Here is a 27,618-nt window from a genome sequence, read left to right as displayed (position 1 = left end):
GAACAAGATTAAAAAGACATTGCTTTTTGGGACTTATGGGGCTCCATCTAAAATAGGTTGGGGTGGAGGTGAAGCCAGCTTCAGTGTGTGTGTTGGGGGGTGTGGTTCCCCCCCCCCCTCCTCCACCAAAGTGTCAGTATGATAAAGGCTTTCTTGTTTTATATACATTCCATTTAATATAATGTGGATGTTAATAAAAGCAAAACAGCTCTATTTTTATAGAACACCAAATAGTGTTGCAAATTAAGCAAAATGCTGTTTGAAGACATTCAATAGATTATGAGCTCAAAACCAAAATCTATTTTCTTCATGAAACAATCATTTTTTTCAAAAAGATAAACCTCAATTTAAAAAGTTGCACAACTGCAAGCTTTTGGAGGATCCTGTATTTTAAGGTTTTTGGGACTCCTGAGATAACAGCAGCTTCAGAGACCAATTTTGCTGGCCAACAACGTTTTTTCCTTTGGTAACCTTTTTTAATGGCATTCGCTTTCATGACTTCATTCCTTATCTGGGCAAATTAGTCTATGGTCTAAATCACTCAAATCTTTTCAGTTAGATGATCTCTCTTCAGTTTTCGTGAAATGTCAATTGGTTTCATGTCTTTAAGACATTGCACTATTTCATGCTTGTCCTCTTCTGAAATGTCTACCTCCCCAAATTGCATGAGAACTGTGACTTGCTTAGTGATGTTGAACAGCTTTTAAAATGGGTTTCCCTTTTAATGAAGATCACCTAGCAAACTAGTGTCAAGCTCAAAGGCTTGTTAACTTAGTTTTTTTTTTTTTTTTCTAAAATTATGAGAAAACACGCAAAAACCTTCCTTGACAAACTCTACGTTTTTTTTCTGAACTCCTACTGACCTGTCACTTGCATAATAAATAACAAATGCTTAAGGTGCCTAGGTAAAGCATATTCCAGGTTATTTTACACCTTTGCCAGTTTAAATGCCTCTCTGTTAAATGCATAGAAACTGAAAGCTGCACTGATTGCTTTACAACTATTTGCCTGTAACAACTGATGTCAATGGTTTTTAAAAAATCACATAACATGAAATTTAGAAAAAAAAATGGGGAAAGAGCTTCTAAAAGCAATGAAAGCAGTCTGTATTTACCAGAAACCCCGCAATTCTCGAAAGAATCGCAAATCCAAGAATGGCAATCACTTTCTGTTCCCTCCGATATTTGGATGAAATATCATGGAGGGTGGGTGCGTCCACTTCACTCCACAGCAGTGCCACTCACGGTATGGCGGTGACGTTGACGTATGATTCTGCTAGTCATGAGGCGTGTTTCAGAAGCGCGTTGTAGGCGACTTCGTGTATTGTTTTTATCCATGCAGTCTCGCTTTTGGCAGCGGTGGTAGAGTGAACTACTTGCCTGTTGCCTCTGGCATCTGTGCATATATACTGTACAACCTGGCGTGCACGCTGTACCTCAGGCTTAGTTTACAGGTCATAGCCATACGGGCTCGTTTTTGTATTACTAATCGTTGAGCTCTTTCTTTTTGGAGCCGTGACTCCTTTGCCTCTGCTGTTGCAGAATCGCGTTGTGGGCGCCATCATTCATTGTGTCTATCCATACGGGCTCGTTTTTGTATTTGTTAGTTGAGCTCTTTCATTGTGGAGCCGTGACTTCTTTGCGTCTGGTGTTTTTGAAGCGCGTTTTAGGAGCCTCCGTGTATTGTTTTTATCTATGCGGTCTCGTCTTTGTTCTGTGGCTGTGTCGTTAGGTAGACGTCGTTTACTGTTAGGAATCATAATTCAACTTACTTTTAATACTGAATTACCGTCATGTGATCCAAATATGCCACACTGACTGCTGGCACGGTGGATTAGAGCAAGTTTAGTTTACAGGTTGTGTTGTTTGGGCACCACCTACTGACTCTGGGAAGCTGCTGGGTTTGACTCTGGGGTGCCGAGGCGCTGTGCGCATGCACCTCGGTGCATCCGCCGTCCATGCATAAATTAAACTGTCGTTTTAGTAATATAGATGACCTTCATTGTATAGCAACACTAATTCTGTTTAAATTGGTTGGAAAACTCCATTTTTGATTTTCCTTTATAGCTAGTTGCATTAGATGTTGCCACCTCCTTTTCAGTTTGTCTGAAAATGCACCAACGATGGTGCATTGTTGTAAAATAACATTGTTTCAGAAGGCATTTATTTATATTGGACCTTCTACTGCATTTTTTCCAATACACCAAAAATTAAATTCTAGCTACACATCACATTTTTGTCTCTTTGTACTTGCAGGTACTCCTCTCTTCTCTGTTGCATTTTGATGCAACATAAATAGCCCCATAGACTGGTACACACCAGATGAGTTAAAGAATAAGAATAGATCGAAATTTCTGTTTTGGTTGAAAGCACATACACTATTTTGCAATGAAGTAAAAATGTACACCCATCCTGTTGGTTTTCTGGGATTCAAAAGTTGTATATAAAAATGTAGAAAGAGGTGTGTGTGTATGTATTTAAAAACCCAAGTCGTACCATGCATATATGTACTTTAGTATAAATGATTTGTTTCCAATAGTAGTAAAAAAAAAAAAATGCTGTTTGCAATAGTGCTGGGCGGTATGACCAAAATTCTATATCGCAGTATTTTTCAAGATTGTACCGGTTTCACGGTATTCAACGGTATTTTTTTCCCCATGCATGAGTTCATCGCATTTTCCACTGCAATTACTGCAGTAGACTGGCTAAGAATAACCTATTCCACGGTCATGAGAATTGTACATTGTACAAAAAAAACATTTTAATGTGCACACAAGTATTAATACAGGTTTGCATGGCTCCATAAAGTGATAGTTTTCAAGGGGAGGGAGGGGGCACTAATGAAGAGAAGGAATCACACTGCATGACAGTTGCTGTCAAAATATAGAACCTTTTTTATTGAACAAATTTTGCAAACCGCTTAAACTAAAACTTTGACAACAAATTGTCAACCATCCAAAGAGGCATTTAGTTGTATTGCACTGAACATGTCTTAGAAAAGGAATAAATGGCAAATACTTTTTGTAAACCAACTACACTTTGTTAATGTTAACAATCTCTGTCCACTGACATGTTAGTGACTTTTTAAACAACTTTACCATCATTAAACTGCATAATATATAAACTAATAAATAATAACAATAAAATAAATACTAGTGCAACTTGCAGTAATAATACTATTACATCAAAACTTCAAGCCCAGGTACATTAGACAGTATTCACAAAACTAAAATAAAACAAGTGCAACTTGGAGATGACATCTTTAACCCTTTAACCGCCAACTCCCTAAATATTCCCCACGCCAGGCGAAATCTGAACAATTTTCGTTTTTTTACTTTTTTACATTTTTTACATTTATTCAAGCAGTATTGACCACTAAATGTTGTGCAAGTTCTAGAAATGGGCAAACACACAATAAAACACAAAATGTACCTTTTCTCAGGCTTCTGGATTTATTGTCAACTACAAAAACGGAACAGTCAAAAGTAATTCAAAAGTCAAAAGTAGTTCAGTCAATCATAGTTTCATTCCCAGTATTTGAGTTTGCTGTGCCACAGGCCAAAGCAGGGAACTGCACAAAGTCCTGGATTGCTGGGACACTTTGAGCAGAAGGTCTTGACGTCTCTACGCTGACCCTTCTTTGAACAGACATGACAGCGTTTTTCTGAAAGTCCAAAGTCCTTACATTCATCTGGCAACACTGCTGAAATACTACTCATAGGATCCTCTTTGCCAGTGTATACACGAAATCTATAAATGTAACCTGAATTCTCAGCTAAGCAAAACATCTTGATACCAAACCGTGCCCTTTTCAATGGTAGATACTGTCGAAACTGTAAGCGGCCCTTCCACGACAATAAACTTTCATCAACTGCAACTGATGGTCCTGGCATGTAGGGCAACTGAAATGCTTCAAATAAATGATCAATCAAAGGACGTAGCTTGAACAAGTGGTCGCGGTTTGGATCTTTCTTATCTGGCTCGTTTCTGTTGTCATTCAAATGAAAGAATTTCAGCAGCAAAGAGAATCGGTTACGTGTCATGACAGCTGCAAAAATAGGTGTTGCATACATAGGATCTGTAGACCAGTACATCTCAATATCTGGTTTTCTGATTATTCCCATCAACATCAAAATCCCAATGAATTTTTTCATTTCGTTTTCATCAGTGTCAAACCAAGCACGAACACGGGAATGTGGAGGTAAATTGGGATTTTTCTCAGTAAACTGTGCTGCATACAGATTTGTCTGATGAACAAAATGTCTGATCAAATCAGGTGACACAAACAGCTCATAAAACTGCTCAGCAGTGTAATTGTTTACATCAACAATAAAGCCAAACGTTCCCTCAAACGAATGCAGAAAAGGTACTTCACCACGGGCAGCAGCCCAGCTGAGATGCTGGGGATACACCCACTCAGCGCCGTCATCCGATGCGTCTTCATTCACAGTATCATGCAGCGCACGTTGCTGCTCATCACTGTCGCTAAAATCTTCTTCAGAACTGCTACAATCATGATCAGAACTGTCCAAAATCGCCTGCAAAGCCTCACTTGAAGTCAGTTTACGTTTCGCCATATTCACAGCTGTTACATGCGAATCACGTCACATGACCGGCCAAAACAACCACAGACTTGTCGAAATACAACGTAGTAATAATACCCACGCCAAACCGTCAGTTATACTACTTGCCAGGCATTCATATAACCACAGGCAAATGTGCCGGATAATTCCGGCAGTATGGCGTTAGCAATAAAACAACGGTGCCGGATATATCCGGCAGAGGGCGGTTAAGGGGTTAACAACTCAACCGACATTAAGGCAAATTGCATTAATATAGACCTTGCTTCAAGCTGAGATAGAGATATAGATATATATATAGAGATAGATATATATATAGAGAGAGAGATATAGATATAGATATAAATAATAAAACTGCAACTTGCATTTATAATACTGTTTGTTGTTTAGTGGGTCAAAAAAAAAAAAAAGATCCATTTTTAAATCCAGTTCGCCGTGTCTGACTTCGTGGGCGCGATTGCTCGACCGCAGGGAGTTGATGAGGTGATTGAGGCGAGTCGCATCTGATCATTCTCAATTGCTTCGTCGGCTTAGTGTGGCATGTGAATCAGGTGCTGAGCCCACAGACGGAGACGTATATTTATGGGCCGGCAGGATGGGGGAAGGAAAAAAAGAAAACTGAGAACACAAGGAGGTTAAAAAAGGGAAAAGGCAGTCATGGGAGATGATCCAGATACCAGGAAGGAGAAGGCAGCACGAGCTGGGGCTCCGTGAGGGAGTGCAGGCTTAGGCAATCTAGGGGATGGTTCACCCCACGGAGTAAGCGTGTGGAGTGGGGCGAGCGAAATGTAAGACCTCCAAATGGATCTGAGGAGTGACTGAGTGAGCACGAAGGAAGACGGGAGGTGTGCCGACCTCGGACGGTCTGGCTGCGCAGTGTGGCGGCAGCCAAAACAGGGGTTGGCAGAAAGCAGTTCGTGCTGCAAAGGCTCCGTCAGCAACGCCAGTGAAGGGTGAGCCGTGGAGACAGAAGGTAGTGTGCTGCGATCGGGCTAGGAGAGAGACTGCATTTTAACGGAAATATTTATTATGGATTTTATCCCCACATTTCACTGGCTTTATGGATTTGCTATTTGGGTACTGTATTTTTCTGAACATTGTCCAACGGACACTTGGTTTTACTTTGACTGTTTTTAACAAAAGCACTTGAGCACTTTCCAACATCCCCTGGCTTCAATGAGATTTCTTAGCTCATCTCCGTCATAACTATCGACGGTGTTGGTTCAACACAACTCCCATGTGGGAAGAGGGAGTCTGTAGGGGACCGGCACCATCACAGTATTACACAGTAACCAGATACATTACACAGTATTGGGGGGGGGGGGGGGGAGGAGTACAACTTGGCTTGTAGTATAGAAACAGTATTCATACATTTGAACATAATGCTCCACATCCGACCTTTTAAAACCAAAGTATCTACAGATAACGGATACAACACCTTTTTTCATCAAAAGTTCTTTTGTGTTATGTTCAACTTTATCGTCTGCTACAGCTTCAGTTTCAGAATGTTCCCTGTCCATTTTCACCGCTCAATACCTCCACTAACACATGTACTCTGTTGGATGCGTATTTTGCGGTGCACCAGTGAAATAGGTCCCCCTTAAACAGTTTCCCGCTGCGCCACGTTCTGAATGTTGTTTAGGTTATTTAAACTGGTGTTCCGGTAGAAGAAAAATCCATATCATAATAAAAATAAACGGTTTTTGGTATGAACCGGTATACCGCCCAGCACTAGTTTGCAAGATAAATTTTGACCTTAACAGAAATCTAACCTTGTGCAAAGTTTTCACTGTTGGCAAGTGAAGAAAAGTGCATATATATTGAGGAAATGGTTTTAAAAATTAAATATCTCTGAGCTCTAGGAGCTCATGTACCAAGTTTAATCAAAATCAAGAAACTCCATTTGATGTATTAAAATGAAATTGCCCTCAATGGTTTATTAGAGTCCCAAGTAGTAATAGTGTTTTAATATAACTACCTACTCGGGAACAGTGCAAGTTCAGCAAAGTAGATTTAAGGTGAACATTTTTTTTTTTTTTTTTTTTTGTGCATGTCTTAAACAATTCACTGTACACAAGCCTACTCATTGAAATGTTAGCTCTAGAGTGGTTGTAATGTAATACTGGACCAGTGCAGAATATCCTGCAGCTTTAATGGAGACACCAAATCACCCAAAATTCATATACTGATAATGCAGACAATCATTAATCAGAATATTCTGAGAAGATAGGAAGCAAATTTAAACGAGCAACGTTTGAAGCTCGGTGGTGTTGCTGGTATGACTTGCTTTGCATTGTTTTCCTTTTATGGTATTGACTGCTGACTTGCACGTTACTCCCACCTGCCTGAGCATGCGATTTGAATTCTTCAGTTTCCTTAATTTTTAAGTTGTATTTAAACAATGTATTTGAAAGCTTGTCCCTGCAGGGCATTATGGTGGTTGAATAGACAGGCAAGGAATCTACTTGTTAGATATAACTGCAGCTTTTTTTTTTTATTTTTTCTTTTTGGGAATGTCTGGATATTTTGTGTTAGTGGGCTGTGTATCTATATTAATAGCGAAGAGTCTCAAGACCTTGATTTTTGTGTTTTAAGTGTTTAACACTTTTTCCCCCCCCCCCCCCCCCCCCCCTATAGCATTTTCTTTTTCCATCAGTGCATGCAGCATTTGAACAATGCTTTTTTAAATCCTACATTTGAAACGGTTTTCCTTTTTTTCCTTCTGTACAGTGCAAATGGATGGTAGGGGTTAGACTAAAATATATAGCCATCTGTAATTTACTGATTGAAGAGGGTGTATCTAAAACTATTCTACAATTTTTAACGTGAAATAGTTTCCCTCTTTTTGCAAAACCCCACTCTTGGTATAAATTTTCTTTGCTGGTTTGTAATCATTGGAATGTGGTGGGTGTGTGTTGTTGTGTGTGTTGTTGTTTTTTTGATTTGTTTTTTTTTTTTATTCTAATGCTGTTTAGTCTATCTAAGCCACTAATCCAAGACATGGGGAAGCTGCTCCCCTGGCCCAGCCCAGTCCTAAGTGACCACATATGATATCAACTGAGGGCTGATGAGTTTGCACCATTTAGAATGTAACTTGATTTTTGTTTTGTTTTTCAGATCGTGAGGACCAGTCTATTCTCTGCACGTGAGTATCTTCAAAACATTTTTTTGTTGTGTTTTCTTTTGTTTGGGTAGATTAAACTGTGAAACTTCACAGAGCAGTTTACAGTTTGACCTGGTGAATGGAAATGCATTATATTGCCGAAACATTTACTAAAAATTTGTTTAAAATTTTAAACCTGTCTACTCTGTTTGTAGACCTATTTAATGAAGGTAAAAAGGGCATTTTACTTTTGCGTGACTTGTTTATATTTTGTGATCCTTACCAAGTCAGTGAGGGGTTTTTTTTTTTTGTTTTTTTTTTTTTGTATATTTTGGTATGTTTATTTTTGTTTCTCTGAATCATAGAGGAGAATCTGGAGCTGGTAAAACGGAGAACACAAAAAAAGTGATTCAGTATCTTGCACATGTGGCTTCCTCACATAAGAGCAAGAAAGACCAGGTAAGGTAGAAGTGCATATCATTTATAATTGTGGTGTGGTAACCAGAAAATTCTTTTTGTTCTGTAAATGGTCCATTCCACTTTCAAAATGTGGAGATGCATTCAGGCAGAAATTGAACAAATTCCCAGTAATGCTTTTTCTGTAGATGTTTCACAGAAATTAGTTTGTTGTTGAGCTTAGTTTTATTCACCTGCAAATGAAAAGGGAAATTAGCTTTTATGTAGAAACCTAGCATCTGATTGGTTAAATGCTGTTGATCTTCACAAGGTCTACAGTTTATTAAATTTTAAATTTGGGTGCAATGTCATTGTTCATTTTCAGTAAAAATGTTTATGGTGTTGAAATAAGTTATTAAAACAAAATTATTTTGTAAAGCACTTTGAGCTACTTTATATGAAAATGTGCTATATAAATGTTATTATTCTCGATGACTTTGTAACATTGAACTGACAAGCCCTCATACAAGGGGTTCTGCTATGAAGTGTTACCCTTTCAAATATCTGTTTTGATCCCAATACAGTGTCTTATTTTGCTGATGTGTCTTTTTCCTCTACAGCAGTCATCAGTGCTGTCTTACGTGAGTGCGGACTGAATCCGATGGCTTTTTTTTTTTTGTAATTTTTTTTGCAGTTTTATCATTACTGTCATTAACGCACTTTTCCTGGTTTTGAGTGTACACGCAATGCTGATCTAAATCAAAGGAAAAAAAAATGGTGATGTGCACCTAGTGTGAATGTGCTGTAGAGAAATTCTTAACTGGACTAAATATTCAAGCTTTGTGCTTTTAATGTAGTAAAGTATGATTCAGCACTGATCTAATTGCCAGTGTATGAATATATTAATAGAATGTATACTTCGTTAAAAGAGGCTTATTTGTGCAATTTTTAGTTCTGAGCTAAAGTTTCTTGAACCTGGATTTTAACATTCATTTTTATGCAAAAATAGTGCAGCGTTTGTGTGATGCAATCCAAAAACTAACATAACCTTAACACTGCACAGTTCATAAGTGTTTTCTTGTGATGCATATAGAATTAGCAGGATTTACCCAGTCCTGCCTGGGGTGGTGGTGTCCTACATCTTCCCCTTTTAATATTTCTGGTTGAGTCCCCTTTACAGACAAAGGTCACTAAAATAATTGAAAATGGACAAGGGCTTTTTGGTGGTGTTTTTTTTTTTTTTTTTTTTTTCCTTTTGAGCCTTAGTTCTGCATTGTGTGTTTCTTGTGTGCACTGTGTGTTTCACACTTATTGATATTCCTGTAATTTGAGCATCACCCAAAAAAAATCCCAGACAACACCAAAAATTGCGTATGGGATGTTGGAGGTGGAGGTGTGTATGGGTATGTGTGTGGTGTGGTTTTTTTTTTTGGGGGGGGGGGGATGTTGTATTTAAAAACAAAAAAAAAAACACCACACACATGCTTGGGAGAAGAAAGCTTAACATTTTTGGAAGATAACATTTTACTGATATAATCTTTAGTTTTGTTCTTGGTAATAGTGTTTGCAAGGGTAAGTTCTCATGTTCTTTGCTGTCCTCTCTGCTGTGAGTTGTAAATACTGTAGTCATGGCAGGCTTCTGAATGACTCTGTTGAGAAGCATCTCAGATTCTTATAAACCAGCATTTCTGTTTTTGTGGTGTACCTCTGTGGCTGTACATTTTTGTGTTAACATAATTTGTAATTGGGTAAAGATTGTAAATTCCATATGACCTGTTTGACTAATTTGCTTTCAAAATCTGTCTACTTTCAGCATAGCTTAATTTTGTACTAGTTTGACACTGTACAGGCTAACACAGTACTATATACAGTAAATCTTGCATCATTGTTTTTAAAGGTTGACATTTTTACATTTGTATCTAATTGTCTAAATGGGCATGATGTCAATGTATGTTACGTTGCAATAGAAACCTAAATAGACTGTTATGCAAAATTTTAAATCTCTAACAGAGCAAAATCATAATGTACAACTAAGCAAGTTCAATTTAAAGGAAGGAATTCACCAGCATATTACAAATATTGTTAACACTAACTTGTAGCCACAAAGGTCGTTTGGGACATTGTTTGATCCCACTATGTTGCCATTTGCCTAATGTTGCTTTTCGTCTTGCTTATCCTTTGCATTTGTTAATCTCTTTTTTTTCAGTTCTGTCTAAATGTAATGCTGATGGGGCAATGTGCATTAAAAAGCGCACTGTTTTGAAGGTTTTCTCTTGAACTCTTTCCTTTTTAAATAGGTCAAATCTTTTGAGTGGGTCAATGCACATTTTAATTGTATCTTTTTTGTGCTTTCTCCCCTGAACTATCCTCATACAATTTTTACAACTCGTTTGAAGTTTACACTTCCATGCCACCTTATAGGATTATGAAACATTTCTTTGGAAAGGTAGTTGTTTAATCTGTATTCGTGTTGGATCTTCTCTCCATTTAGCTCCAAAAATGTCAGCCTTGCATGGTGCCTGGACACTTCTAATCTTATGGTGGAGGAATATTACCTTAGATTTTTGTTTGTTTTTTTCAAAGCTATCTTGTTCCTACAGGGAGAGCTTGAAAGACAACTTCTACAGGCTAACCCAATTCTTGAAGCTTTTGGAAATGCCAAGACTGTGAAAAATGATAATTCCTCAAGATTTGTAAGTACATTGCTTTTCCCAAATCTACCCCAAGGTTATTTTGAAGATATGATTACTTAAGCATTGTTTTGGTTGGCATTTATAGGTCTATTTGTTATAATACAAAATAACATTTTGAGGTTTTACTTTTTGAGCAGTGAGGTACTGCAATTGTCAAAAATTTTGTCATTTATATTGTCTAATTACCTAGATGCTGTTTAAATACTAAACTTTTTTGGAGGCTGGAATTTGGACCTTCCATAAATCCATGTGCTTTAGTATTAATTTCTGTGCAAGCTGTGATTGTGACACAGATTTAGGGGTTTTATTGACGTTGGGGCTGAATTGTGAATACCTCTTTTTCACCCTACCATTTAAAGAGCTCCCCATGCATTTGTTGCACATTTTCATTGTTTTCCTTTTAAGCAATTAAGTTTTTTGTTGGTTATCCCTCAAAGTATGATGAAAGTCAGTGATGTGGCTTAGTGAGAAAATGAAGGTGTTAAACTTGCTTACAAAATATCTGCATCCACTGTCTGCTGTGCCTTTTTTGGTGTCAACAAATCAACCAGATGGCTGGAGACCACATGGCTGCTTATCCCGGCCTTAAGCTTCTCACAGCCTCAAGGTTAAACATCAACTTAACTCTGCTGTGCACCTATGTGCCGAGACCCATAAGGATCTCAAGTGGCACTCAAAGCAGACCTCGCCGACATATTTTTTTCAAGAAGGTCCACCAGACATGAAGGACTTGGTGTCGCAGGTCATATCGAGACCTTGTCTGTCTCTGTCTTCAAACGGCAGCAACCAAAAGTGGTTGGTTTTTGGGTTATTTCATGCTTCTGTGTTATGAAATGTGCATACCATCAAAAATAGTATGTTATAAAGAATTCCATGAAGCAAAGTGTATTTTGAGCAATTTATAACAAGATTAGTTTTTTGGTTCTTGGTGTAACCTGACCTTCTGTTTCCCATGATTCAACATATTAACATTTGTGTCCTCAACTTTCACATAGTTTCCTAGGAATGTAAACCCCGCAAAAGCTAAGGATTGACTGTACTTAAACATCTGTGTGAAAATTTTGCTTTAATTTGTTACCCAACCATATTTTAAACCCTTTCACCTTCCCAGTTACTGGTTTTAAGCTTCTAGATCAGTTTTGTAAATTTAGGAACATTTGTACTTAGTTGAAGGATTTGGGTATTTTTATTTGTATTTTGTCTACTTTTACTTAAAACGGTTCAGTGTTTAATATCTCTATTTGTCTTGTAGGGTAAATTCATCCGAATCAATTTTGATGTCACAGGCTACATTGTAGGGGCCAATATTGAGACCTGTATCCTTTTTGCATTTACTAAACTCGTTATTTCGGTGATTGGTGCTTCATTGTAGAAAATTGATGTGAACTAACAGATTGGTGTAACAAATGTATTGTGGTATGGTTTATCTGTTATTTTTAATTGGAGATTATACTATTTTGTTATAAAGTTCCTACATGTCATTTACCAGTGTAAAGAATTATTCTTTGCTCCTTTTTAGAGAGCAGAATAGTATGGCTGGTCTCTGTCAGTCATACTGTGTGATTGTGTATAGACTTTTTTATTTAAAAGCGTCGTTTGTTGATTCTGTATATTAACAGTGTGTACTGAACACTTTTTAACAGAGTAAATGTGCAGCTACTGAACTTTTTTTTTTTATAGGACCCTTGGAGTAGGATTGTTCATTACTTAAAATCAGATTATTTTGGAATAAATAACTTGTAGAGTTTTCACTTAATGAGAATGTAAATTTGGATTAATTTTCCTACCATCATAGAACTTTTGAAGCATGTTGAGTAATTAACTGTTTAAAGCCTGCATGCTCTTTCTGAAGTGGGCTAAATTAAAAGTATGATCAGATTATTTGGAGTTCTCCTTAACTATAGTGCAGATCTTTTGGAGAAGTCCCGTGCAATCCGCCAGGCTAAGGATGAAAGGACTTTTCATATTTTCTACTATATGCTTTCGGGTGCAGGAGAACACCTTAAGTGTAAGTTAGGTGTCTTTTTGCAGAGAAAAAAACCACTTGCTACATTTTAGTCAATACTAAATGTTTTCCATATTTCCTTTATGACAGTTTGGGTTTAAAAAAAAAAAAATTTGTAACTGTTGCGCAAGACATCCTTTCACACATTCCAGGGCAAACTGGTAACTTACCAGGTTGATATCATTCACGCATGAAATTAACACACTCAAGGAAACCACGTTTCCAAAAATGGTGTGAAATGTCTGTGATAACTTGTTCTGACAATGGAGAAGGTGTGGTGGTTGAATAATGCATTCAGTTTATATATTTAATGTTTTAAAAAAAAAAAAAAATTATAGTATGTCCTGACTGCATCCAGTGCAGAGTAAGGAAATAACCGTAGATGGAATGCCTTTTCATTAACCAGACTGGTTCCCTTCTGTATATTCTATAGTTTCTCTGCTTTTTCGTCTATGCCTTCAGTGAAGAACTTGGATTTATTCTGGGTGTACATAGTAGTACATAGTTAGCCATTCTCCACTTGCTTTGAGTTGTTTTGTTAATTGGAACTATTGTGTCCCAGAAATTCTGACCACATCCCAGAATGGTAAGTTGTAACTAGGGGTGTGCAATATTGGCAAGAAAAATATCTATTTTCTGGGACTTTAACAATAACTAGATATTTTGCATCCTTTAAAAATGTGTTCATAAGTCTTATTGATTTAGCTTGGTCTTAATAATAGGATATTAATTGTAGCTTACTAATGAGGTTAACGGAAACAACAGTTATGGAAAATTGGTCTTATTTACTTAAAACTGAAGTAAAATACAAAACATTTTAAAATCACCAGTCAAAAGTATTGAGATGAAACCGTGCACGTATGAGTAAACCATTTTCAAAGTGCCCTACAGGAGATGCACAAAGAATTACACTAAGATCAACAAAACTATTAGAGCATTTTAAACAATTACCCTTAATGTAAACAAAATATGAATTCAAAGGGGATCAACTACTAATCATTATTAAATACAGGGCATGAACATTACATTGTGGATACACTATAAGGTGAATTGTGCAGCCTACAAACAAGGAAAAAAAATCTAAAGTTCTGTCATAAACTGCAAAGGGGAGAGAAACTAAAGGATTTATAAACAAGTTCTCGTATATTGCACCAAGATGCAAAAAAAAAAAAAAAAAACCTTTTAAAACAAATTACTAACTTCATGTCCTGTCCAATATTACACAGAGATATCGGGGGGGATGATGAAATTCAACTGAGGAAACTTGAAGTTGTGTGACAATCACCAGTCTGTCCACAGCATCTGGCTTCAGAGCAGCACAGTTACATCTAACAAGATTTCCTCAGGTGCTGAAAGCCATCTCAGAAGGGCTGCTTGAGGCAGGGATGCACAGACACTTTTTTGTTCAACTTTCTCCTATTTGGGGAAATGTACAGGTTGTCCACAAAGTCTCTTTACAATTTCAAGATTTTATTAAACAAATAGACAAATCTGTGGAAATTATTACAAAATGAGAAGTAGATATTGAAGGTTTTTTGCCACATTTAATGCACCTGTATATGGGCACCATTAGTTGCACGAAGCACATCAAGACGGTGCTCGATTTCTTGCCATGTTCTCTGTAGCATAGCATCAATGGTGGCAATGACATCTGTGGTCTTTTGCTTCAGGTCATTAATGTCCCATATCTTTGTTCGATACACTATCTTCAACATAACCCCACAGAAAGAAGTCCAGGGGAGTGATATCTGGTGAACAAGGTGGCCAGGGAATTGGGCCACCCCTTCCAATCAGATTTTGTTTGAATAAACCACGATACACATTGTGCCTTTTCTTGAGGAGTAGCCATTTTTTTAGGGGTTTATTCAACAGCCTCTCTCAACAGGGTACCTGAAATACACAAATGCAGTGTGATTACAAACTTTGATAATGACTAAGTACATAGGACAAATTTAACATATGTCATCAATTGCCTTTTTAGTAATTTTTTGAAATTGTAAAGACTTTGTGGACACCCTGTCCTTGTGTTTGGCACCACTCCAGTGGATTTACATCACTGTCTACCTATGGTATCGTCGAGTAGCTTTTGATCTCTTTTCAGTGGCAGTATGCAGACTCGCTCCTTCTCTGAATTTCCTGTATTGGGTTTTTTTTTTTTCTCCCTCCCTTGTCATCACATGGACAATAAAAAAAAAAAAAAAAAAAAAAGTGCCTTGGAATTGAGGACCCCCAACCATAGTTTGCAGATTGCTGTTTTTTAAACAACACCACCTTCATGCGAGTGAGGATAATCCACATCTAGCAATTAAATTTTAACAACATAGATTGCAAGGCGGTTTATCCCCTGGCATTGTTTGCTCATTCAGTTTTAGGTAGCTGTGCTAGCTTCACTTGTGCTGTGCTGACCATGCATGTATGCGCAATCATCTGTCCTGTTAGGTTGTAATAGACCGTGCATGCATGGACTCTCAAGGAGTGTTTTTGCAAACTGAGTGACATGCTCTAATTTCAGCTCACACATCGTTAAAACAACAAAAATATTGTAGAAAATACAGATCACATGCACCTACGTCGGATTGTGATATTTCATGCTTTTTTGCTCACCTGATCAGGTTCTTCATTTCCTCCAGTCATTGTCCACTGCCTCTGTTTCTATAATTGTGTGTGGTGGTTTTTTAATTGCTGACAGTAGCTTTCCTTGTTTATGAAACATTGGAAGGAATATAGCAAGTAGATATGAGGTTAGGAAAAAACAATCTGGCGATTTTTTTTATACTGGTTTTGCCAATGAAAGAGTAGTGCATTTATCTAATCTTCACTCTTGCCCTATGTGTTATAACCAGGTTTATTTAGAATTGAAACAGCTGTATGCTTCATGAACAGTTTTGATTCCAAACCCCCTGTGGACCATGCTGCTTATGGAGGAATATGCACAAAGAGACCATTCCAAACCATCATAATTTTTTCATCCTTGTTTGTTTCCTTGAATTGTGACTTTTCTTGGTTAAAAATATGGTTTGGATATCTTTTGTAATACAGGAATTGTGCAAAGTATTTAGGTCTTCTGTTTTGAAACTGAATTTATAACTTTTTTTTGCAACGAGTATCTATTCAGTAATTTGTATTTAAGCCATTTATTCCAGCTAAGATTGCTTCTGTTGATCATCGGGAAGAACATTTTATTTTGAGGTTAGTTTTAATCTTTTTTTTTTTTTCTTCTCTCTCTCCTTCCTGTAGCTGAGTTGCTGCTTGAGGGTTACAACAACTACCGTTTTCTTTCCAATGGACATGTTACCATTCCTGGACAACAGGATAAAGACATGTTTACTGAAACCATGGATGCTATGAAAATCATGGGTATTCCAGAGGATGAGCAAAATGGTATCTATATAAATTTTTAATTGAGTAGTGCATTGAACACATTGTATGTAAATTTTAACATTCAGTTTGCGGCTCTCTTTAAAGAGAAATCTAGTAATGAGTCTGCAATTTATGTTGGTAAAGCCTCTTAATACTATATTTTAGGTCTCTTGAGAGTTGTTTCAGCAGTGCTTCAGCTTGGAAACATCAGCTTCAAGAAGGAGAGGAACACTGATCAGGCTTCCATGCCTGACAATACTGGTATTTTCCTCTGTGCAATTTTGAATAGACCTGTACATTATCAACAAGCATAGTAATTGGAGTATGAATTATTTTGCATGAGATTTAAACTGCAAATGATGTATTGACCATTCTATAGGTGCAGTTATATAACAATCTGCACATTTCCTTAGTTTAGACTTTGCATGCACACTATTTAGTCTTGCTTTATGGGTTGTCTCCTAATCTGTTGCTTATTATTCTCAGCTGCTCAAAAGGTGTGCCACTTGATGGGCATGAATGTAACAGACTTCAGCAGGGCAATCCTCACTCCCCGTATTAAAGTGGGCCGTGATTACGTTCAGAAGGCCCAGACCAAAGAACAGGCAGACTTTGCAGTTGAAGCTCTGGCAAAGGCCACATATGAGCGTATGTTCCGCTGGTTAGTGATGCGCATAAACAAGGCTCTGGACAAAACCAAGCGCCAAGGAGCATCCTTCATCGGTATCCTGGACATTGCAGGGTTTGAAATTTTTGAGGTTGGTAATTTTTTTGTTTTGTTTTTATAAATGAAATATGACACTCTTCAATATCTTAGATAAACTTAATGGGGGTGGTGTTTTTGGAAGGTTAGGTGCAGTGGTGACTTGACTGGTAAAACAGAAAATTCAGATATTCTCCATGGAAAAAGGAGATCAGAAATAACCTTACTTTCTGGTTTAAGTAATCTTTCTTTACAATAATACTGGATGTCTATATTAGTTGTTTATATAATTTTATAAAAAAAATTTTTTTCCCCCCAGTTGAATTCTTTTGAGCAGTTGTGTATCAATTACACTAATGAAAAGCTACAGCAGCTGTTTAACCACACTATGTTTATCCTTGAACAAGAAGAATATCAACGTGAAGGAATTGAGTGGAGTTTCATCGACTTTGGGTTAGACTTGCAACCCTGTATTGAGTTAATTGAAAAACCAGTGAGTCTCTTCCTTACTGTTCATATTTGGGCATGTAGGTATAATTCAGATACCTTTCAATAAAATAATTAAAACAATTTGTCTTATAGGCTAGTCCTCCAGGCATACTGGCCTTGTTGGATGAAGAGTGCTGGTTCCCTAAAGCTACTGATAAGTCCTTTGTGGAAAAAGTTGTTCAGGAGCAAGGTACACATCCTAAATTCCAGAAGCCAAAGCAGCTGAAAGACAAAGCCGATTTCTGCATCATCCACTATGCTGGAAAGGTAACATTTTGTATCTATGTAATTGTTTTCTTTTCATTCGCTTGTAAGGTTAGAAAAAACTGATTAAAAATGCAGTTGTATAATAACTCATTTATATTTTTATAGTCGTAGTGGTGGTTCTTTGTATGTCGCCCACCCCTCACTTCCCTAGCCAATGTGCCTTTTAGACTTTTTTTTTTTTTTTTTTTAATAGGGATTCATATGGTTTATAAATTGTGGTTTTGGAACTGTTGCATTACTACCAGTATTACATACCATCTTAAGGATGGGGCAATTTACAGATAGGAATATGAAATGTTTAGTTATCTTAAGTATTCCACCCAATGAGTCCCATTATTCTTCAGTGTATAAGTACAGCGGTTTCAACTGGGCTTTTGTGTTTTTTATATTTTATATAAATGCACTTTAACTTAAGTGGTCAAAAAAGTGTTTATGATAATACAATATCATCCCATTACAATCCAGAAAGTTGGTCAACCTACTAATTATAAAATGCAGTAAGTCCTATAAGAATTCAATTGTGATTTTTTTACCTTTTCTAGTTTTCTCTCAACCAACAGTTAATTTGTGCTCTTTATGTGAATTAATCTGTACACTCTTAATAGATCCTTAAGGCTATAAAACCGCTCAGTCTCTGAAGTATTTGTATTTCAGTTTTCATTGTTTAACCTTTTTTTGTTTTTTTGACTAACTTTTTAACTTATAACCTAATTATTTTTTAAAATCCTGTTATGTATGGAGAAGCATTTGCCCATCTGCATTTTAATAATGGATTAATTTTGGAGGATTTAAAAAAAAAGTATTTTTCTTTTAATTTAGGTGGATTATAAGGCTGATGAATGGCTAATGAAGAACATGGATCCTTTAAATGATAATGTTGCAACATTGCTAAATCAGTCATCTGACAAATTTGTTTCTGAGCTGTGGAAAGATGGTAGGTGTTGGCCATGCAGTGAATTGCTTTTTTAAATACACTGTAATTTTATTGTAATGGGCAAATTGCATACATCTTGCACAGTGGTTACTGCAAATAATGATTATTCCTTGTTGAGTACCACCTGTTCATTAATTGGGTAATTTTTCTTAAATGCAGGACTTAACATGTCTGTCTCTTGCATATTGGCTAAAAGATGTTTCTTTTCAAATGAATGTTTAACAAGTAATAAGAGCATTCATACTGTATAGCTCCTTAATAGTCCCAGTATCTCATCCAGATTCAGAACTTTTTAAGAACATTTGTGTTTGTATCTCCATTATGTGGGTAAAGCACCATCACTCAAGTCTTATTTATGAAGCTGTTTTTAACTAAAGCCCACTATATACACTTGAACCGGACTAAGATTGAAATACCTCCTTGTGTGTAAGTGATTTCTGGTTTTAATTTGTGAGAAAAAACATTTTGTGCATCAATGTAGCCTTTCAGAGAATAGTTGTTATACTTTTTTTTTCCCCTTTTTTCTTTTGATTGTCTTTTGTGCTGCAACTCTCTGCATTTCCAGAAATTCAGAACTATCAGAGAGCCTATTTCTATCAACACTTTCCTATCCTTCATCTAGAACCAGGTGACTTAACTTGCCCTCTAGTGGCAAATTCACTCTTTACACTCCTGCTGCTTCTGCTGTTAAAGCTGAATAGCTGATGGTTAACAGTTGATGGGTAGAAATTCTGCCCCAAAACAGCTGACAGCTTGCTTTTTTTTTTTTCCCTTCCCTCACTTTGAAAATTGTCTTACCATAAACCAGAATGCAACTTTCTCTTGTGTAAGCAAGTTCATTCTGGTGTGTAAATAGTTCTAGTTTAATTTTCAAAACTAATTTAAAACTTTCCCTCATTCCTCTTAACATTCCTACTGTGTCATACTTAAATGTTTCCATTCTTTTTCGTTTGTACTTCTATTTTTTTTTTTTTATAGATATGGAAGATCAAACAGTATTTCTTCATCTTGAAATTTGGAAAAACTTGTTTTAGGTACAGATGCATGGTGTGTTCCAGATGTTACAATCCAGTATTAAAGTTGTACACATGCTTGTATTTTTTTTTTTTTTCCTCTCTACAACTCTTAGATGTATTGCTATTTTCCAAATTTGTTGTCTTTCTCAAGTCTCGGTATTAGAGTTTGAGGCTTGTGATATGCAGAGATAAGCTTCCCCTACCCATTATAATGGAAACTTATCTCTCCAGTCATCTTTACTCAAACTGTAAATTTATGGTAAAATTGATTATTAAAAGAATAGAATGTACATTCACAGCTTGTTCTGGGACTTGTGAAAATACTTTTATGCACTTATAGCAGACCCCAAAATCATTATCTTCCCCAAAGCAATTTTTGACCTTCTGTCTCCTTAGTATTTCCTGGTTAAGTAAAGAAGTAGAACTAGGAATACTGAGCTTCTGCTCCTTTTGTACAGTGGTGCTCATTATATTGGCAATATAAAGTTTGAAGGTACATTTTCTTTTGTGGTTGTGTTGGGGAACAGATTTTGGTTTTTGGTCATTTATAGTTACTGTATGTCGGCTGTTTGAACACCATGTTCCTAATTAACCTTCCATTAGATCTACAGGGTCATGAAGCACTGTTCGTGCTGCTTTGTGTGAGCTTTGCTACCACTCTAGTAGTCACTGCACCTGTATTGTTAACTCAGCTGTTGCCTATTCATAGCAGTTATGCAACTGTCTTCACTTTATATATTTATGTATAATTTTGTATACTTGTTTTGGGTGGCTGTTCAAAGGACAGTTTTTAAAAAAAAAAAAAAAAAAATTAAAAATTTTTAAAGTACTGCAACAGGTTCTTATATTTTGGTCAGAGTTCATAGTAAAATACATATTTTAATTTGTATTAGGGAGGTAAGGTTAGTGTTGTGCTTTAAAAACGGTTACATAAACTTCCATAAACTTCATTATTCCAGTCATAAATTAGTTAGCAACATGCTTATGTTTAACCATTCAGCATCAGGTGAACCTTTAAACTTTTAAAGGAATAGTCCATTCAAAAATATTTTAATAACCCATGTAGTTTGTAGTGATGAAATTAAATAAATACTCAAACTTAACAGTTTTGATAGGTGAGCAATGCAGGACAGTGGGAAAATAATGTGAAAAGTCCTTGCGGGGGACTTCTTGCATAACTCATAGCATAATCCACATGTCTGATATATAGTCAAAATGCAAGAATGTACAAATGAGTGTATTTCTCAAATATTAACCACTGCTTCCTGAAAACTCTGCATTGAATGTTAACAGAAAAGACCTCATTCCTACAGTGCTGTGCATTTGAATTGAAGACCTGCCTCTCTCATTCACTGGTGAAGAATGTGGTTTTCAGTTAAACGAGATTAAAAATTCTGTCACCATTACAAACTACACGATTCTCGGTTGCTATCTCTCTCGTGTATATAATTCATTGCAGGCATACTGTGAACTGACCACCCACATTTAAGCATATAAATACGCATATTTTTCTGTAACATTTAGGTTTTTATTTTAAATATTTAGTAAAACTTTATAATTCAGGCACCGGTGTTCTCTTCAAATTATGAAGTGTAACATGCTATCCTTAAACAATGTTCCTTCCTAGTAAGTTTCTACAGAGACCTATATGCAAATAGTATAGACTAACATCTGTGTGGCAATTTGCTCTTAGAAGTTCATAACCCAATTTTAGTATACAAGTGTGCCTTGCTGTATAATGTCCTTTCCTTTACACTTGTTTGCAGAAACTCAGGACCTGAACATTTTTTCTTTCCAGCAACCCCCCAAACCCCCTCCCCTTTTTAAACTGCAAAATGTCTAATTATGCTGAAACGAAGTCCCACTGCTAATTTGCATGCCATTCTCACATTGTTTTTACCATGCTTGTATGTTTGCCTTTGGATTTCACATTGTCTTATTTGCCAAATTGTTTTTTTTTTTTTTTTTTTAAATGTTTTCTTTCTAGTTGACCGCATTGTTGGCCTGGACCAGGTGGCAGGCATGTCCGAGACTTTGCCAGGAGCTTTTAAGACCCGAAAAGGCATGTTCCGGACAGTGGGACAGCTGTACAAAGAGCAATTATCCAAGCTAATGGCCACATTGCGTAACACAAACCCTAACTTTGTCCGATGCATCATACCAAATCATGAGAAAAAGGTACGTCTCTCCTTATTACAATGCAGTGGTTTTTATAACCAAGCTTAACATTAGAGTCCATGTAGCCTACTATCCTATCCCCCACGGAGGCAACAAAAATATTATTTATCTTAGAGTTAGGTGTCTGGAATTGTATAGGGTATATATGTCGTTATTTGAAATGCATACATAAATTTCATGTGTGTTCTGTGTCTACGACAATCTGGATAAATGTAGGATGACAAATGTGAGGCAAGAAATGTTGAACACACTTTTTCATGTTATAGTAATTGGCAAAATGTTGACATGAAGTGTTTTAATGTGTGAAGACTGAAATTCAAATATTTTCACAAAAGGTATAACAAAAGTGTGCTTTTATTCAGGAATATAAGTGAAGAGAAAAAATTTGTTCAGTTTACATGTTACTGGCAATGTGTAAAAACTGAAGCCCAACTATCAATTGATAGAAGGTAGATAGGCCACTTTGCTGGTGCAGAGGTAAGAACTGCTGCGTCATAATCAAGTGGTTGCGGGTTCGATCCTGGATTGTTTTCGCATTTACCTTTTTTGAACAGCAAGCTGCTATTGTTACTATTATATTACATAATAAACACATGCATTTGATTTGAGTCTAACAGCCTACATAAATTTATGGTACTTGTAAAAGTTAGCGCTGAAGGGATAAAAGATACACAAACGCAGCTCAATCATTTCTTCTTAGTGTCTTGTTTAGCAAACAGACACCACAGTGTCCATGGTGGATGTTGCTTTTCCGTTCATATCAACATGTCATTTGAAAGATTTCCCCCCAAATATATACAGTGCATCTGGAAAGTATTCCTCAGAATTCTATACACAACACTCCATAATGACAATGTGAAAAAAGTTTACTTGAGGTTTTTGCAAATTTATTAAAAAAAAAAAACTGAGAAATCACATGTACATAAGTATTCACAGCCTTTGCTCAATACTTTGTCGATGCACCTTTGGCAGCAATTACAGTCTCAAGTCTTTTTGAATATGATGCCACAAGCTTGGCACACCTATCCTTGGCCAGTTTCGACCATTCCTCTTTGCAGCACCTCTCAAGCTCCATCAGGTTGGATGGGAAGCGTCGGTGCACAGCCATTTTAAGATCTCTCCAGAGATGTTCAATCGGATTCAAGTCTGGGCTCTGGCTGGGCCACTCAAGGACATTCAGAGAGTTGTCCTGAAGCCACTCCTTTGATATCTTGGCTGTGTACTTAGGGTCATTGTCCTGCTGAAAGATGAACTGTCGCCCCAGTCTGAGGTCAAGAGCTCTCTGGAGCAGGTTTTCATCCAGGATGTCTCTGTACATTGCTGCAGTCATCTTTCCCTTTATCCTGACTAGTCTCCCAGTTCCTGCCGCTGAAAAACATCCCCACAGCATGATGCTGCCACCATGCTTCACTGTAGGGATGGTATTGACCTGGTGATGAGCAGTACCCCATTTCCAGATGCAGGAATCTGTACGTACGCAAACTTCCACGTTCTTCCGCTACATAAATTCCGATCAGCATGAAAAGTAACGCACGTGCACGCGCCTTCTGTCCCGCCCCAACTCCTCCCAGAATTACGTCTCTTTGAATATGCAAATTAATATAAATAGCCCTTAAAGCTCAGCCTTCTGTGAAAAGACAATGGGAAAAGCACGGGGGAAAATGTAAGAATTTCAGCGAATACCAAATGGAGGCAAAGGAAAAATGTACTATTTGTTGGTTTAAACAGTGGTATAATCAACAAAAGGAAGTTGATCGAGTGACATAGTGTCGAACAAACTCGAAAGCTCAAGTTCACAAAGTCGCACAGTGCCCGAAGTAAAAAAGAAATCGCATATCAAAGTCGCCGTGAAAAGGCGAGTCGTAGCCCACCATCTGAGTGTCCTATTAAAGCTTATTAGGGTACAGACAAAAAAATAGGCACACAGTGGGGAAAAAAGCACGAAATGTCAACTGTAATCTCGAAATTTCCACTTTAATCACGTAGTTTATTTTGCCATTAAAGTAGAACATCATAAACTTCATCTTAAAATCGTTTAATTTACTAGTTTCTCAAATCCCATCCTAACTAAAGTAGGACGTTAAATGCTTTGTTCTGTATTTGATCATCTTTGTGCTCTGTGTGTGAATCACTACCTGCTTCTTAAATGGGCTTTCTCTTTCTCCAACAGGACACATAATCCATTACACTCGTGATATTACAGCTCTCTGAATAATTAAAATACTGAGATGTATATGTGATATCTTTTTCATGATGATAGGAATGAAAGCATGTTATTAAACATGGGAACACGGTGGCGCAGTGCTTGTTCATATCTCATGCAAGAGGCTTGCTGCGCCATGCGTGACCTTCAATGAAATAATTTATCACAGCAGTACTGTCTTTCAAACATATTAACCTCCAATTCCTGTCCTTCCTTTTTCTTTCTCCAAAAACCCAATCGCCACTCAATCAGCTATGTAATAGACGTGAAGCCATCTGTAAGCTTAGAACATCGATTCTTCAAAACTTTTAAGGAACATTGAAATATCTTCGTAGTACATGTTTAATTATTCTATCCGTCTATCTTTCCAGTGTCGCGTCAGTGCAAGAATACAACGCAATGCAGGAACAATCCCTGAACTAGCTAGCGCTGCGGCACCGTGTCCTCACATCTTTAATTATTAACAATACAGATTATTTAAATGAAGTTAGTTTTATCTGTATAATATAATCAACATATTTTGCTGCATTTCATCTTAATGATATCGTCATCATGTGTAAATACGTGCTTTATAAAGTGGCGCAGGTTGTGCAATATTATAACTGTAGTGCAAGTTTACAGTGAGGTAATTGTACTTATAAGTAAACAGTTCTACAAGGAGCACTTGATGGACTGATTGAGTGCGTTTAGAGTTCTTGGGATGAAACCTTTTCTAAACCGCGAAGTCCGTACTGGGAAGTCTCTAAAGCGTTTTGCCGTGGCTCAGGCAGCGTTTGCTTCATGCTGTATACCAATATTTCTCTTTCCGATCAGCTGCTGCTGTGATTCCCCACTCGGATACAGTGATATAAATACTCCGAGTGGTGCAGTGAGAGTAATATGGAAAAAGATGATCTGCTGAGCAGCTGAAAGAAGAAGATGCAGTGAGAGTTGCAACACTAAAGCAGTTATGGTATTTGGAATACTATGGCTATTCCCTGGACCATTATATTGCTGCAGGTTAATTACAATCAGATGCATTACACTAATAAACAATATGCAGTTAGTTTCAGTGTATTTATAAAGCCACGTCAGGAATGTGGAGCTAAGAAAGAAAGGGTGACCACGCAGGAACAGTAGCACTGCTTTGACGCTGGGTGCCGCCAGTCTACAAAACAGAGCAGAGAAATTGCGTATGCCAAGGTATGAGTTACCGTGGAAATGTGTGTGGCTTTACGCCAAGTTTAGGTTTTATACATCGCGATTTGAGCGTGGAAACAGGAGTACGCAACATTTCTGTGCGTACGCACCGTTTATACATGAGGCCCCTGTGGTTTCGAACTACTTCCACTTACGGATGATAGAGGCCACTGTGCTCGTTGGGACCTTCAAAGCAACAGAAATTTTTCTGTAACCTTCCCCAGATTTGTGCCTGGAGACAATCCTGTCTCGGAGGTCTACAGACAATTCATTTGACTTCATGCTTGGTTTGTGCACTGACATGAACTGTCAACTGTGGGACCTTGTATAGACAGGTGTGTTCCTTTGCAAATCATGTCTAACCAACTGAATTTACCACAGGTGGACTCCAATTAAGCTGCAGAAACATCTCAAGGATGTTCCGGGGGAACAGGATGCACCCGAGGTCAATTTTGAGCTTCTTGGCAAAGGCTGTGAAATACTTCTGTACATGTGCTTTCTCAATGTTTTTATTTTTAATAAATTTGCAAAAACCTCAAGTAAACTTTTTTCACGTTGTCATTATGGGGTGTTGGGTGTAGAATTGTGAGGAAAAAAATGAATTTAATCCATTTTGGAATAAGGCTGTAACATAAAATGTGGAAAAAGTGATGCGCTGTGAATAATTTCCGGATGTGTGTGTGTGCATATGTATGTATATGTGTGTGATATATAATATATCATACACACACACAGAGTGGGGCAAATAAGTATTTAGTCAGCCACCAATTGTGCAAGTTCTCCCACTTAAAAAGATGAGGCCTGTAATTTTCATCATTGGTATACCTCAACTATGAGAGACAAAATGAGAAAAAAAAAATCCAGAAAATCACATTGTCTGATTTTTTGAAGAATTTATTTGCAAATTATGGTGGAAAAAAAGTATTTGGTCAATAACAAAAGTTCATCTCAATACTTTGTTATATACCCTTTGTTGGCAATGACAGAGATCAAATGTTTTCTGTAAGTCTTCACAAGGTTTTCACACACTGTTGCTAGTATTTTGGCCCATTCCTCCATGCAGATCTCCTCTAGAGCAGTGATTGTTTTGGGGCTGTCGCTGGGCAACACGGACGTTCAACTCCCACCAAAGATTTTCTATGGGGTTGAGGTCTGGAGACTGGCTAGGCCTCTCCAGGACCTTGAAATGCTTCTTACAAAGCCACTCCTTCATTACCCGGGCAGTGTGTTTGGGATCATTGTCATGCTGAAAGACCCAGCCACATTTTCATCTTCAATGCCCTTGCTGATGGAAGGAGGTTTTCACTCAAAATCTGACGAAACATGGCCCCATTCATTCTTTCATTTACACGGATCAGTCATCCTGGTCTCTTTGCAGAAAAACAGCCCCAAAGCATGATGTTTCCACCCCCATGCTTTACAGTAGGTATGGTGTTCTTTGGATGCAACTCAGCATTCTTTTTCCTCCAAACACGACAAGTAGAGTTTTTACCAAAAAGTTCTATTTTGGTTTCATCTGACCATATGACATTCTCCCAATCCTCTTCTGGCTCATCCAAATGCTTTCTAGCAAACTTCAGACGGGCCTGCACATGTACTGGCTTAAGCAGGGGGACACGTCTGGCACTGCAGGATTTGAGTCCCTGGCGGCATAGTGTGTTACTGATGGTAGCCTTTGTTACTTTAGTCCCAGCTCTCTGCAGGTCATTCACTAGGTCCCCCGTGTGGTTCTGGGATTTTTGCTCAACGTTCTTGTGATCATTTTGACCCCACGGGGTGAGATCTTGTGTGGAGCCCCAGATCGAGGGAGATTATCAGTGGTCTTGTATGTCTTCCATTTTCTAATAATTGCTCCCACAGTTGATTTCTTCACACCAAGCTGCTTACCTATTGCAGGTTCAGTCTTCCCAGCCTGGTGCAGGTCTACAATTTTGTTTCTGGTGTCCTTTGACAGCTGTTTGGTCTTGGCCATAGTGGAGTTTGGAGTGTGACTGTTTGAGGTTGTGGACAGGTGTCTTTTATATTGATAACGAGTTCAAACAGGTGCCATTAATACAGGTAACGAGTGGAGGACAGAGGAGCCTCTTACAGAAGAAGTTACAGGTCTGTGAGAGCCAGAAATCTTGCTTGTTTGTAGGTGACCAAATACTTATTTTCCACCATAATTTGCAAATAATTTCTTTAAAACTAGGGGGCTCCGCCCCCTGCTCGCTTCGCTCGCCAACCCCTGGTGATGGGAATGACGAAGAGCGCAATGTATGAATGAGATATAGAATAGTGTGACGGTGTAGATGATGCAAATAGAAAGCAAACAATAAAGTGTGTGGCACAGTGTAAAGGTTTATTTGAAAATTTCTTTGTACACGCCGTTTAAGTGTAAAAGGTAATTTCAGGTCAGAACTTGTAAGGTCAATGAAGATGGTTATTGTTGTGATCAGAGTCAAGTTTGTCAGAGCTTAGAAAGAGTTGTGTCTCTCCAGGAAGTAATGGAATGACTTGGGTATTTATGTTTT

General features: G+C 37.5%; 1 protein-coding gene across 2 annotated transcripts in view; it reads left to right on the top strand.

Annotated features, from left to right (window-relative positions):
- myh9a (myosin, heavy chain 9a, non-muscle) overlaps positions 1-27,618 on the top strand; it is a 103,661-nt gene that overhangs the window by 31,586 nt on the left and 44,457 nt on the right. The window contains exons 4-16 of one of the 2 annotated variants that reach the window (XM_028815572.2): positions 7,697-7,724; positions 8,048-8,141; positions 8,699-8,719; positions 10,679-10,771; positions 12,024-12,087; positions 12,681-12,779; positions 16,014-16,157; positions 16,302-16,397; positions 16,623-16,894; positions 17,159-17,332; positions 17,422-17,595; positions 18,415-18,529; positions 21,533-21,723. In XM_028815572.2, coding sequence (XP_028671405.1) covers positions 7,697-7,724; positions 8,048-8,141; positions 8,699-8,719; positions 10,679-10,771; positions 12,024-12,087; positions 12,681-12,779; positions 16,014-16,157; positions 16,302-16,397; positions 16,623-16,894; positions 17,159-17,332; positions 17,422-17,595; positions 18,415-18,529; positions 21,533-21,723 — 1,565 coding nt within the window. The remainder of the gene's footprint in view (positions 1-7,696; positions 7,725-8,047; positions 8,142-8,698; positions 8,720-10,678; positions 10,772-12,023; positions 12,088-12,680; positions 12,780-16,013; positions 16,158-16,301; positions 16,398-16,622; positions 16,895-17,158; positions 17,333-17,421; positions 17,596-18,414; positions 18,530-21,532; positions 21,724-27,618) is intronic. The other variant, XM_028815573.2, reaches the window with a different exon arrangement.

This window comes from Erpetoichthys calabaricus, chromosome 12 (assembly GCF_900747795.2).
Source record: "Erpetoichthys calabaricus chromosome 12, fErpCal1.3, whole genome shotgun sequence".
NCBI classification, from domain to species: domain Eukaryota; kingdom Metazoa; phylum Chordata; class Cladistia; order Polypteriformes; family Polypteridae; genus Erpetoichthys; species Erpetoichthys calabaricus.
The sequence above is the reverse complement of the archived record's forward strand: the minus strand, read 5'-3'. Positions and strand labels throughout refer to the sequence as shown.